Raw genomic sequence first — 15,270 nt, 5'->3', positions numbered from 1 at the left:
AAAAGGAAAAGGATATAATTGAGAAGAACAGACAAAAGGGATTCAACAAGACAGACAGGAGGAGTTGCCGCTCTCTCTTCAGAGATCTAAATCTCATTAGTATCTGAACAGCGTCCCAAAGCATGGAAAATGCCCAGGCGTTGATTTCCAAAACTTTTACCTTAAAGCAACATTGAGACCAAAATAGATCAAATCAATGGATCGTAAAGCAATGTAAAATCAGCCACAGTGTCATCAATAAGCTAAATTACACTGTAAGAGTTTCAATTACGTATCATGGATTTAGCTGCAAACTTTGAAACAGTGATTCACCAGCTCAGCAGCTCTAAGTAACACTATAATGATTTTTTTAATTGCTCATAAAACAACAATTTGACATTGGTCTCTCAAAAAAACATTGGCTTTCCTCCTTTTCTGCATCGATTTGCTTCATAGAAACAGGATCACACCACTCTGCTCCAAAATGGCAACGCCAATGTCAGACTCACAAAACAGGATTTTGTGCGAATAAAAGTCATGTTTCGACTGATAAGTTTAGCTGTGATCTTTCCTCTCGTCTCTTGACATACGCAAAGCCTTCCCACTGATCAAAGATTCATTAGCTCACTAATTTACCCATCTAGCTCTCCATGCACATCTTCCATCCATTAATGCTGTGCCCTGTTCCTCCAGAGGGACTGCTGGGATAATGCCCTGCCCAAGGACACAAAGGGGTAACGCATATTATATGATAGCCCACGTGAGAATTGTACCCACAACCACAATGGCACATTATCAGAGTTCATCCCAGAGGTCGCCAGATCCTGCTGCTGTGATTCAGATTACTCTGCCAGCACCAAAGGAAGATGACATCTGCATTAGTCTATTCTCATCTGTTTTTCTACATCTACTACTGGTAACTGTTTGTTTCCTCCTGTACTGATAACTTCTAATAACAGTATAAAGAAGACATTCTAACGTGTTGAAGGCAATTGAACATCCAGTCCCCAAAGAGCCTCATTTTCACACAATCATGCACCAAATCCTTTTGGAAGTAACGCACAGCAGATGACTCACTAAATGTAAAAACATACATTATGGTCATATTCAGTCATTTGAAGATAACCTAAACACGATAAACATTCTGCCTTCTGCTTTACAGGCTCTTAAAAGGAACACGTTCCACAATCACTGACATTCGGTGAGCAAGTTGGAGATAGCATCTATCCCAAATGCCATCCACCAACTATCCAGTAACAAACTCCTTCTAAATCCATAGGCTAAATTACCCATAAAGTGAAAACCATATAAACTTTGGCATCATGTCAAAGACTTCTTCATTAGTGATTTAATGGCAAAACATCATACTTATGTTATTTCCTGTTTTTCTGGTGTCACTTAAGCCGAATTCCCTTAGCCTCTTCATGGTTCACTTATTTAACAAGGTCTATTTATGTATGGTTGGCTGTACTTGCATTACGTAATAAGTATGATCCTTCATTTCTCAAATGTGTGCTTTCACAGCTTCTGATTCTTCCACATAGTCTTTGAACATAATTTTTCTTCATTGTGCCATACATTTTTCAAGGTAGAGGAACCAGCCGCACAAACAGATATGAAGAGTTAATTCTAAGGTCATAACATAGCAATTAATTTAGCAAAGTGGATACAAACTAACTCAAACAGTTTTTACATTTTGTTGCTTTGGGGAGCAAGACAATATGCAAATATTTCCGATGGAGTATATCAACTATTTTACATAAAGACAAAAATTATTCACAAAGGAAAGCTCAGCAGTTGAAAAACATCTTACTCCCTGCGTTCCATTAAAACTTCGGTCTCCAAATTGTGAATTTCATCTAATCATGAAGAAAATAAGTTGTATAATGTCTTCAATAGTTCCAGGGGGAAGTGCGTAAAATTTGAAAAAAATGTGTTATTACAAGTTTGAAAAACTGAAAAGAGAAAAACAGCTGGCAGTCTTAATTAGACAGTTCCTTTGTTAATACAACCAAATCTCCAAATGAACTTACTGGTGTTTAAATAGGATCTGATGAGACCAGGTTTTTGTGTAAAGCAGTTGCACAAAATTATCATGTATGGCTATGTCTATAAATCACAATTTTGTCTGCTTTATATGTCTTTGTACCGGTTCATAAGTTCTGTCCCGCTTTGCGTTTCACTCATAAAAAATCATAAAAAGACAGAGACAGCACTTTTTTAACTGACTGACATGTATTAAAGTACTAATGGAGGGAGGAGATTGTGAGACGAGTAGTGAAAGAGAAGGACAGTTTGCTGCACGCACGCACACACACAGATGAGACAAGGGAGTCTCGAGGGAAGCAGATTTGCAGGCATATACCCTCATTCGGAAGCGAGGGAGCTGAAGGTGACATATAAGTGAAGAAAAGAGCAGAGAGGAAGAGGGGGTTGTTGTAGACAGAAAAAAATATAAGACCTGAAGACAAGGAGAGCAGCTGAGCACTAGAGGAGAGAATAGGATGATAATTCACTCAAACACGAGCACCGCTTACAGCTGTAATATTACCTCTGCTGGATTAACACACTAGTCTTAACTGATCAGGCAGCATCACACACATGAAGTTACAGGGGACATAACATGCAAGCACTAAAAAAATCCATTCACGGACATGTATCTTTTTCAGATACATCATATCAAGTGCAAACTATACCTTAAGAAACTTGAACGTCTTACTTTAGAGCAGGAGCTTACCAAGTATATGTATATAGATAAGAAGACCAATCCAAGTAATCACCTGACAACAAACACACACAGTTTAAGAATGCCGTGTTGAGTATTATGAGAAACTAGTGGGGCATTATTTCACTAACTTCTTGTTAATGGGATAAAGATGGAATTAAAGTGTTTTGATGCCGAGCTCATCTGCTCATTATAAGTTTGCATTGGAGGAAAAGAGAAACTGTAATCCGCACTCATTTAAACGCAAACAGGGAAACAGACAGCAGCCCGATGCAAAGGTTATCAATCATTTCTACCAGCCCGCTGTTTTTGCCATCTAACCAGCCCGAGCGGCCGATGCACCGCTTCAATCATCGTCTGCCAGTCTAAATGCTAGTGCTAATTAGCATTCACATGCTAAATTACCTCCCATCCCATGTTTCCTGATTAGGCTTAATCATTCTGACAGCAAGTCTAACAGCAAAGCTTGCAAAGCCAATACATCCATGGCCATATAAAACTCTAGGAAGGGGCTCTCATTCACTGAGTGCTAAGATGTGAAGAGTGAATAATAACATTGTCCGTGATATACTGCTGAGGTGGTTCAGCACTTCAGACTCAGGACTTTTTCAGTTCCCATATATTACAGACTTAAAAGATAATAAATTGTAATGACCTTTCTCTTATCATTATTCTCGGTGAAAAATACAAAATTGTTGTACCTCTAAGGCCTCTGATAGTTGCTCCGACAAAATACTTCTAAAAAGTACCGGAAACCCCAAACTGAGTACAAGCAAAACATTGTTTACCTAATTGTCTTGCTAAAAACATTGGGAGGGGGCAAGATAGGTTAGCTGGGAGTAGAGGGGAAATACACAATGCAGTATGTCACTACTGTCATATTGAAGTAGAGTAGAACATGTGGAGCATCTTACAAAAGAGTGAATTGGATCATTTCTAAGTAGGAGAGACATGTACGATCAAAGGAGCAGGGCAAGTGAACTTCTGGCCCCCTCAACGGCTCTGAGATGGCCTGATGTCTAACCAGTCTCACATGTCTCCGTGTCTGACGGCAGTAAAGCGCCAGTGTTATGTCAGTCAACCAGTTGGCACAGTTACCTCTGGAGCGCCACTCTCCAATCAGTACTGTCACTCCGGCTATCTTCCAAGATAGAGGAAAAGGAAAAGTAATTGGATTTGCTGCTAGCAGGGAAATGATGAAATGACATGAAACTATACCCCTTTCACCCACCACACACACAGACACCGTCACACACCTATATATTGCTGAGAGTAAATCTCCCCTTTTTCCTCTTTTTATCCGTTGGCCTTGCTTATCTCTTTTTGTTTCTAAAATCTGGAAATACTTAAGGCTGCTGAGAGTACCTTTTCATCTCGCCTGATGCGTCAGGAACACCTTATTCTCCCAGGTAGACAAGGGAGCAGATGAAATAGGCCGAATGAAAGGATTTCCAGGCTTTATGGAGATCTGAAGAGGCTTTTTGGAATGTTTCTGGCAATTGCTGAGGACGAACCCTATGGTGATTTTTCATGCAGTTAAAACTCAGTACTCCACAACATCACACTGTCTGCTGACAAAGTGATGTACAGTACTGTGGCAATACTGTGGCATCTAAAAGAAAATGCAATCATGCGTGAATTTTGAGGTACTGAGCATGGAACAACAGTGCAGGCTGGATGCTGCTGGCAGATATTAGATGAAAAAGGAAAGCAGGAGCTTGCTATGCCATCATACTGGGTGAAAAAGCAGAATTCTACATACAAAGTACAACCCTCCGAATTGTACATACCGTCTTTATAACCAACTGCTCAGAGTTAATTCTGTTTAAGACAACTTGTGTCTCAAATAATATCTCACATCTTAAGAGTAACCTTTGGATACAAGTTGCCATTTTTTAGATGCATGCTTTCCCTTGTGGTTATTCTCTGATGTTACCATCATTTTTTACTTATGATCCACGTTCTCCCATTGCTTTCTGATCAAACCCCAGACAGGAAGTGGAGCCACTTATTCGACTTCTAACCACAACAATATCTGACTGGGTTTGAAAAATTCTGGTTTCAATCGAACTAACATGTTTACACATATTTTACGAGTCCAGTTTTAGCTTTAATAAAGTATTTAAATTTGCCCTATGACCATGTACCAAATCTGATTCTCCCACAGGCTTAATATGAATACAAACATGGTTATGTATATCACACTGTAATGCCACCAGTTGACCCTCCTAAATGTTACACATTGAAACTATCAAATGACAATGATGAGAATTTAGGAAATGTTGGCTTCAATTAATAATTTTTGTATTACTGTCACTTTATTCTTCAGCACTAAACACTAGCCTAACTTTATCAATAATAAACAGAAATAAAAAAAAAATGGGTAGCTTTGATGTCAATGTTCACATTCTTTAGTAAACTCATATCACCATGTTGTATATGCGTCATCATAAATACCATTTATCACACACTGCCTTTTTCTTGTTAGGCAGGAGCATCCTAATGAATGCACCATGACACCATTAAATCAAAGTGACCCTTTATTTTTACATGGGGTACTAAATCAGCTGTTCTCTCACGTTAAGAAAAAATATTGATATTAAGTCAAAGTGTCAGCCTCTAAATGTATCTAATAATGTAGTGTCAGTCCACTCAAAATCTGTGCAGAAAGAAAGCCTTTAAATCAGCAGTAATGGAGATGTTAGGCGGTAATTTTACACATACATGCTGTGTGCTTATTCAGTCATGATGTTGCGATTAGTCTTGTTGATGTAAAGCAGTGCACGTTTACAATAACTTATTTTCAGCTTGACTCTCTCCGTCTCTCCCTCACACACACATAAAATATAAGACTAACACTTTTCAAATGGACTGCCTGGATTTAGGATCTACATTAGTGATTAGAAATTCATAGATCAATCAATAAAGAGAGTCCACAAAGCGAGACATGCGCATGCAGGCAAACACATATTACGGAGGTCACATTGTCGGAATCTTAATGACTATCTGGTTGTGAGCGTGTGTGAAGACATCAATACACTGCAGTTTTACATTTCATTAGGCCACGGAGCACGGTTTACCTTCCATTGAGTAGCAATAAAACCACACAGCCTGTAACCACCTCTCTCCATCTGCTTCAACTTCACATTTTCTTCTCTTTCTTCTTTCTAAACTTTGTTTTACCCAGATCAAGTTCAGACATGTAATACTTGTTCTCCAATTTATTTCAGTCTACACCGTTTAAAGCTAAAACGAATCACCCTCTGTGTCAGCGGATAGACTTAGCTGGCACCAAGAAATTTGAAAGGTTTAACAAACTGGCTGTACGTTGAATCACTGTTGATTTATAGTAATTGTCATCCCGTCTCGCCATTTCTCTACTTAAATAGACGACTACATTTTACCGCAGCATCTGCATTGATTTGTGCGAGGACACTGGCAGCCTCCACCTCCGTGTTCACCTTCCTCTCTCCATCCCTGAGCACAGGAAGAGATGCCGGCTGAGGGGAAATGGGATTCCGATCAGCGGGATATCATCCAGGATCTGCTGACCCCCACACTCTCAACAGACACACAAATCATCTGTCTGCATACACAACTAAAGACGCAGTCCAGGGGTCAGTTGCAAGGACTTGCGGGCTTGGTTTCAGTTGACTTAGCAAAACTCAAGTGACAGGAAGCTGTGTAAGGAGGCACGTGTAGGTCTGCATGTGTATGTGTGTGCATATTATTATCGTCTGTGAAAAAGTAGTCGACAGCAGCATTACAGCACTGGAAAAGGCTTCTGTCAGGCTGCAGAGATGAACAGACCTAAACTGCCAAACTTGCACCTAAAACTGCAGCTGCTGATTTTTTCTTAGTTTAACAGACTATTAAGGAGTTGGGTAAAAACATAAAGACTACACTATGCGAAGCACCAGCTTAAATAAAATACATCAGCACAGGGAAAAATAATAGCTGGCTTTAAAGTACACCTATAAAGAAAATTAAGGGGCCATTCTTGAAAACTTTTTAACATTAGATGTCACAGACAGTGAATTATGGATTGTACTTATTTTTTTTTTGCATTATGTGTGTCTTTATAGAATTACTTTCATTATCAGATGGCATTTTTACTCAGTATGAGGAGTATTAGTGATACTGTCACACTACAGCGAGGGCTCAGTCAGATTTCAGATGAAGGAGCAGATGATTGGCACACAGTTTGTGCAGTCTACTAAACACGGGTACTTGAGGATCCCACACATATTATAAACCCACAGGCATGCACACACAAAGAGACTACATGCTGTGTGTGTGTGTGTATGCAGAACATGAGAGGAAATTACTGCTTGTATGTGATTGAGTAGAGCTTTTAAGGAGCCCACGGCAGCACAGACACAAACACACAGGGAAAAGAAACAACAAATACCTTTGGTTTTTTTCACAAGTGTTCCTCAGGAGACACATAAAACATCATCTGCACCCACCTTATAGCCACTCAGACACACTCACTGGCTTTTGAAAAACCTGTGACGACAACACTCAGCAAGATAAAACCCACACAGCACGAGCTCCACTCCACACATCACCCAAAAAAACGACAGTCTTGTATCTGTGGGAGAAAACTTGCATCCCCAAAGCTTCTGCCTTATGTGTTTTAGCGAGTGTATATGTGTCTTGTTTGCTAAGTCTCAAAAGCATTCACTGACAAAAGCAAGCTGTGAAAATCCATTTCAAGATGAAACAAACACAAAATGCCATTAAAGACACACACACAGAACATCCATACGCACATTCAGAGCTGATATCTGCAATGAGTTATGATGACAATGCCATTCATCAGCAATGCCAAAACCAATGACCACTGAAAATACATCATAAAATGACACAAAGCTGCTTCAAAGTGAAAACACTTTTCTGTAAAGCCTTGAACACACACATGTACACACATTGTACCACAGCAAGAACTACTAAATCCCCATTACAGTCACATTTTATTAGTGTCCTGCCAGTTATCATCAAAACAACACTTCTGTAGAATAAAATGTTTCTATGTGAAAACAACATCCACCTCTAACAGTATTTTATAAACTATGGGATCTGAGCAAAAATGAGATTGGATTGTTCCTTTTTGTCGAAGAGTGAAATGAAGACTTCCCAGACTCGAAGTTAAAATCACCACAGCAAAAAAAAGTTTTCAAAATGCAAATAACCTACCTTCTTCATGCGTCCGCTGCGAGTGCCTGTGAAAACCACAGTGTTTCCTCTGTAGTCATAAGCCGCAACAGAGGTCATGCCATCATCCTTGTCCACGTAAAGCGGGATGCCCTCGATGGCTGTTGTGCCCCCCAGAGGCTGGTTGAAGTCCTGGCCACAGAAGTTATCGTCTATCTGCAATGGCTTTCATGTGGAGAGACAGAGGAAAAGACAGTGGTTAAACTAAAAAAACACAAAAAAATTTCACATTTTTTAAATTTTGTTTGTATATGTATATATATTTGTTGGTATATGCTCTGACCGGCACTCAGAAAATAATTCATGCTCCTGAGGCAATTCCATGTCACTGCAGATTTAGAGATGGTGTGAAATTATTGGCTCTAACTAGAAACATTTCCTCCAATTTGTCCATGAAAACTTACTGATAAGTGTGTTTTGAAACTGGCAAAACATACGTAAATTTCACCAAAGTTAATGGAGTGGTGAGTCTGATATAGTGACAACAATGGCAAAGCGGTGCAAATGGGATGAGGAGAAGGACTTGAGTCGTAGACGCATCATTCGAAAGAAAATAAACTATTGACAATTCAACAATAATTCAAACATATTTATTACATTATCTTTCTGTCAATAGATTAACTCAAAATGCAATCTGTTAGAACTTTAAGGTGTCCAAAACTGGTGCATTCCCCTCCACTACAGCCTTTGATTATTATGTAGTACATCATGATGTTAAACCGCACAATTTAGCAACTCAGCGTGGTCTTAATGATTGTACAGATCTTTGCCAATGTTTGAAAATTGATTTTGTTCTGCTTTGGCAAAGTAGTTTCTAACAAGAAACAAGCCAATACAGCGTGTGAATCAGCTGTTGCTGGAATAAAGACAGGGGAGGGTGAACACACAAACAGAACACTGGAGGAAAGGAATGGAAGGATATTATAGGTCAGATTAGCATATTATAATCAAAGTCTCTGGTATATGCTCAAACCAACCCTGATATGATTTACGCATATACAGCATATCTAAGTGTGAGCGTGTAATAGGAATGCCATTGAAATTGCGCGATAGCTATGCACGCATCAGGAGGTTGTCTGACTCTAACATATATGACCGAGATAATCAACAGCATCTGTATTACCCTGATAACCTTTCTCATACACACATACATGACGAGAAACACAACTTTGGTTCCACACAAATCTGAAAGGAGATCAGACAGATGTGCATTCATTCACACTTACACACAGAAAAAGAAAAGTAACGTACACATTTTCACATTAAACATTTAAAAAGAATTTCAAAAGTTAATTGAAATGGACAAACTGAAAGAGTACATTAAATGCATGGGAATGTATCATTAATGATATACACCTGAAAACAAAAATAATCCACGATGCATGAGATGCAGAAGCATGAACACATACAAAACCAGTCAAAAGTTTGGACACATCTATCGCTTCAATATGAAAGGATAGATGTGTCCCTTCACTCATAATATATGTGCAAAGAGGGAATTCACACAAAAACTATTTTGAAATCTTTTCATAGAAAAACTTATATATACACCAACATATGTGCAAGCACACATACACCCCCACGCCCACCCACACACACACACACACACACACACACACACACACACACACACACACACACACGCCTAATTAAACCTCCCACACTAAACAAATTAACATGCCAGCTTTCGCTTGTTCATTACAAGACGTATCGTCTCCATAGAGACCAATCAATCACCACACCCCTTCAAAACAGCAAAGCTGTCAGGGAACGTGTGTGTTTGTGCGCGAGTGAGTGAGGTTGAAAAAAGGTTGAGAAAATGCCTGTGGCGGACATTGTCTGCCTTCCACCAGACTTTCAAAGGCAGCCAAAAACACAGCAAAGTTTAACTTCAATTAACAAAAACTCGGAGTGACAAAGTGAGCGAGAGAAGGGCCGCGGGACGGAGGCGCACACACACACGCACACAACGGCTTTGGCTTTTGTATGATTTACATAAACATGTTCTCAATTTGGGGACTGTTTTGCAAGTAATTTGAGAGGAGGAAAACAGGACATGGAGGGGTGGGCAAGAGCAGGGTAGGTGATGCAGAGATGGAGACAGATATGGAAGGAAATTAAAAGAGAAGAAAACAAGTCATGAGAGGGACAAAGGCAAAAAGACAGGTATAAAGGGAAGGAAGGAGGAAAAGATTGAAATGACCATGGCTCAGTGACAGCATGAACTCTGGCACTGGGTGCGTGGCATACAGTTCCCCTTGTTTCCTCTGTTAAAGACAGCAGAGCCAGATATCCATTCATTCATTTCACTCATTTCCTGTCTCTTACTATTTTTCCCATCCATCCATCCTACTTTCTCCACACCCTGCTTATCCTGCGCTTATTTCTTTTTTTCTCTTCTGCCTTGAATTATTCCTCTCACATCTTTTTCTTTTAAGGTTCACAGGAACTGCCCGGTGGGAAATCATGTCTGTCCCAGGAGGTTACTCTTTTCTGCTTTCACATGCCTGCAGCCCTTTCAATTTCAATTCAATTCCTTTCTTTTTTTCCCTTTAAAAGTATTATCAGGGATGACCCAGGGATGCAAGCGTTTACATGATGGTTAAGACAAATAACTACATGCTACTCCAGAGGTCGCTCAACCAAGCTGAGAAGATGACCGGAATGTCAAAACCATTGGTTTTGAATATTAACACATTTCTCTATCAAAAACACGACTATTCCCTCTTCCAAAATCAATTCTGCTCTCTGCTATGTGAAAATAAGACCATACTGTAGTTAAGGCAGGATTTATTACTGCTGGGCAGCTCATACTTGTAAACTAATCTGCATTCCCACTGTATGTCAGACTTACACACAGAAGTGAGATCACCATCTTCCCAGCGCTGTTGTCAGCATGCTGAGGACGCTAATGGTTTGTTATGTTTAGCTTGACTTGCATCATTACCATAGAGTCAACAGCTCAGATTGAGGCACAGTAGAGCGTTCAGTCGACGTGTTTTCACTGCAGACAAATGTGGCCTCACACAGGCCTGACATCTGCTAGCTGTTGTGCGCCTTGTAGACATGTAATTCCTGCAACCCACCTCTTTTATCATAACTGTACAGCTACTCATTGAAGATATGTTGAAGCTTTTTTTTCCCTATCACCATTGCAGAACTGACTTCAAGGGATATATATATATATATATATATATATATATATATATATACACATATACACATAGTATTTGTAGGTAATCTTGCCTGCAATAGAAAAGCAGTCAGAGAGCTCTCAGTTTCCCAAGGCACTGATTATAAAGGAGAAGTTAAGCTAAAAGCTGTTCAGAAGAAGACCAAAGAAGATAAACTTTTTGCCATAAAACTTATATAATATAGTAAATCAAGCAAATATTTTATGAAGACAATTTTACACCATGTCACCTTTGCATTAGACCATTATTTCCGTTGTCACCATTTTGTTTGAACGAAGAATTTCGGCGCTACCAAGAATCACTGCTCGCACAGTGGCTATGCACATGTTCTGCCACAACCATCTGTGACTCAAGTTCCAACCTGTCTAACTACAAAATACCAACTACAAGACAGTAAACATGATCAAGAAGCCTAGAAATACATACAATCTTTTCAGAATGCTTTCGAGCAAGCTATCTAAAAAGTTTGAGAACTCCTGACAGACTCAGCTGACCAGAGGCAGGTTATGTTGGGCTGCCAGCCTGCATGCAATACATGGAGCAGCACAGAAGTTCAGAACACATCTACATCTATTGAGAAAATAGTGAAAAAGTAGACAATTTGGACAAAAAGGAAAGACATCTATTGAGAATATAGTGAAAAAGTAGACAATTTGGACATAAAAGTTACGTCATACAATCCAATTTAAAAAAAAAAACAAAGAATAAGCCTTTAAGAATCTAATAATGTTGTCCCAAGCCTGCAATCGCAAAGAATAGTCAGTAACTGTCAAAAACCATGACCAGCAAACTTGAGTTTTTAGCTGTCACCATTAATCCATTAGACACATCCAATACCCTGTCATAAAGAGCTCTAATAAGCTGTAGGCCATTTGTCCTCCATTTGTCATGGTCAAGATACCCCGTCATAGAAATCAGATGCTCGTCATATCGGGTCTCGATTTTATTGCTTAAATAAATCATCCTTTAATCTTTAGCAGCATATCTCAGTTAATGGGCGTTTACCGTTCTCGCTTTCAGATTTTACTTCAATTTACCTCAATGGAACTTGTGTCTTCCATATTAGTAGTGCCTTTTTTTTGTTAAAAACCCCATTTTAACCTGGATGATTACACAGATTGTGATGTAAATCAGTGCAATAATCCTTGCCCAACATAAGGTGACCTACTGTAGCTTGTCCCTGTTGGCCAAGCGGACCTCTGACCAAGCTATTATTATCATTCTTACTATAGCTCAGCTCATATTCAGGGCAATGTACATAGCATTATTCCACAAACATACACATACACACTTTTGCTCTAATTCCAGGTGGGTCAGACAAGGACAAAGTCCCCTGTGTTGTCCTTACCAGAGACCTGTGCTGTACACAGACACTGGCCCCAAGCAACACACACATACACACACACACAAACCACTGCCAAACTCTTGCTGAGTGAATGATGATGGGGTGATGAGCGAAATAGTTGGACAACTGAAATAGGGGAAAAAACAAAGGAGATTAGAGAGAAAAAAGGGAGAGCATAAAGAAGATAGAGAGGAGAGACATAGTTGAGGGTCTGAGGGTCAACAGCGCTCTTGTAGCCACTAATGAGCCTCAAGCGAGACTGAGAGAGAGAGAGAAAGGCGGAAAAAGAGTTTGGATTTAGCCCTATGAACCACCCATTAACCATGGAAGCATAAGAGCAGCAGTGCCTGTTATGTGGTTTTAAACTATGTAGCACTGGGAAGAAAATGTTACCATCTTAACCACAGCTAGCCGTGCAACCATCCACCAGTCAACCACACACACACACACACAACCATCAACTATAAAACTACAATCTCAGTTCCCTTCTGTTTGTCATTTCTTTATCCTAACTTTGCTCTCATATGAACTTTCTTTGCAGACTTCAGCTTGCAGTATTTGCTCTTTTTTTGTGATTAATATTTCTATTTATTTCACAAGTGTTAAATCTATTATGGGTCAATATGTTTCATATATTTGACATATATATTTCAATATGTTAGTTTAAACTAAAAACAGTAACTGACCTAACTGTAATTAAATCAGACACTGGTGGACTTCAATCAAGTTGTAGAATCACGTCAAACACCACACTGAGTGAGGCAGCACACACCAGAACCCACTTACAAGTTTCAAAACAAAAGTCATTTCAATGGGAAATTGCAGCCTTTCATTTTGAAACAAGCAGCATTTTCTTAGTTATAGTGAACTATTATGTGCATTATTGTATAAGTATGTGTGCACACACAAAACAGCTATCTGCTGATTATTTACATTCACACAAAAAACAGTGGAAGGTAAAGAATCCATTTGATTTATAACCAATGGGACCGCTTGTTAATTTTCATTGTAGTCTAACTACATAGTTCTGGCTTTGTGAAAGAACACAGACATACAGGGAGGCGCAGGGGAAAGTCATGGAGTGGAGCAGAGCTGAAACAAAGAATTAATTAAAAATCAACTCAACTTTTCCGAGCACAATTTGTAATCAGTATTAGCACTATGAACAAATCACAGTGTTATACAATAACATTGTAGAAATTAAGTTAATTTCGTTCCTGTTTTCAAGGAATTTTCATAATACTAAAATAAAACTATAGCTATCTATTTATATGGATATTTTCTAGAAATACCTTCATAACAAAAGTACATTTTTCCAAACATTACATTTTTCAACTGCAGCTGGTCATCAAGTGTTGATGACCAGTCAACTTTAAATTTCCTTTATCTAACCGATCAGTTTTTCTTTTCATCCAAATGTATGAATGTATGCATGTCTTCATCATTTATTTGATTGTTATATCATTTTGCCTTATTTACTCAATGTCACTGGAATAAAGAGTCACCACTTAGCAAGCTCTCAAGTATGAAAATAAGGTTGTAGAAGCACTGAACCATGTGAAATGAAAATGTATGAACGTTTTAGAATTTTTCATTTTTTTTTTATTATTAATTACATGGCCCACACTTCCACAGCAACTTTTAACCTTCTGTAGGCTTGACAAATAACTCACAATGGGCATAATATTCACTCCTTCATAAACACTCTAGTACAGCACTTCTTATCATTTAGTTCCACTTTTACAATGCTTTTTATACAATGCTCCACAATCACATACTATTGTGTGAGTGATTTTGTTTCAGTGTAGTCCTGAAAGTAGAAGTAAAGAACCCAATTTAACAAATGTAACACATATCATACTTGGTTATGTATCCATATTGAATCATATCCAGTCCTATTGGGCCAGATGTGTCCTATCCAATAATCTACAAACATGAATGACTAAAGCATGTAAACCTCTGGGATTAGCAGTTAAATATAAGGTAAAGTTAGTGCCAGATGACACTTTCAATCTATGGGAATTCAGCTAAGTATGAGAATAGACATCTGTTTAAAGAACAGGGATATCCAAATCTTCCCAGTTAATGTTTGTGGAAGAGTATCACGGCCGAACACAAGAGATTTCTAAAGACTTCAGAAAATGAAGTGCTGACGCTCATTTGGCTGGAAAAAAGTAAAAAAAAAAAACAATAAAAAAAACCATCTGCAACCATGAGTGACTAAAGTATGTAACAGTCTGGATTCCATCAAATCCAAAGTCAGGAACACTCTTTAGAAATTAAGGGGATTTAAGACTATTGTTCATTCTCAAGATATGGTCTACCAACAAAGATCAATTCAAGAGCAAGGTGTGTAAAATGCTGTCAGGTCACAAATAAAGCCACAGTAATGTCAAGGCAACTGAAAGCCTCTCGCATATGTTAATGTTCGTGAGTTAACCAGCAGAGCACTGAACAACACTGCATGGCATCTACTATTTGCTGAAAATAACATGGATAGGAAGCAAGACCATCAGAAATTCATTAAACAAATCTTTTAGGTATAAATAAAGTTTGTCGTATTTGGAGAAAAGAAAAGACTGCATTCCATAAACTTGGTTTGGGCCATCACAGATTGAACAATGAGATCTTCATTGTACCAGCAGGACAGATATGTTGTACTGGACCAGTTTTTTCTTTTAGAAATCACAAGTTCCATCTGCTTGTATCCTGTTTGTTTTATCTGCTTTTTTGGATTGTGAAAATCACTTCAATGCTGAAACATACAAAAAAAAAAAAAACTAATGTGCATCTAATCAACTTCAGATATG

General features: G+C 38.7%; 1 protein-coding gene across 2 annotated transcripts in view; it reads right to left on the bottom strand.

The window, feature by feature from the left end:
- Positions 1–15,270, bottom strand: part of LOC140271455 (plexin-A1-like) — a 239,833-nt gene that overhangs the window by 175,853 nt on the left and 48,710 nt on the right. For both annotated transcript variants that reach the window (XM_072366682.1, XM_072366681.1), the window contains exon 3: positions 7,904–8,086. In XM_072366682.1, coding sequence (XP_072222783.1) covers positions 7,904–8,086 — 183 coding nt within the window. The remainder of the gene's footprint in view (positions 1–7,903; positions 8,087–15,270) is intronic.

The sequence above is a fragment of the Leuresthes tenuis genome, unplaced genomic scaffold (assembly GCF_036924035.1).
Source record: "Leuresthes tenuis unplaced genomic scaffold, fLeuTen1.0.hap1 SCAF_16, whole genome shotgun sequence".
Taxonomy (NCBI): domain Eukaryota; kingdom Metazoa; phylum Chordata; class Actinopteri; order Atheriniformes; family Atherinopsidae; genus Leuresthes; species Leuresthes tenuis.
This window is presented reverse-complemented; position numbering and strand designations above follow the sequence as displayed.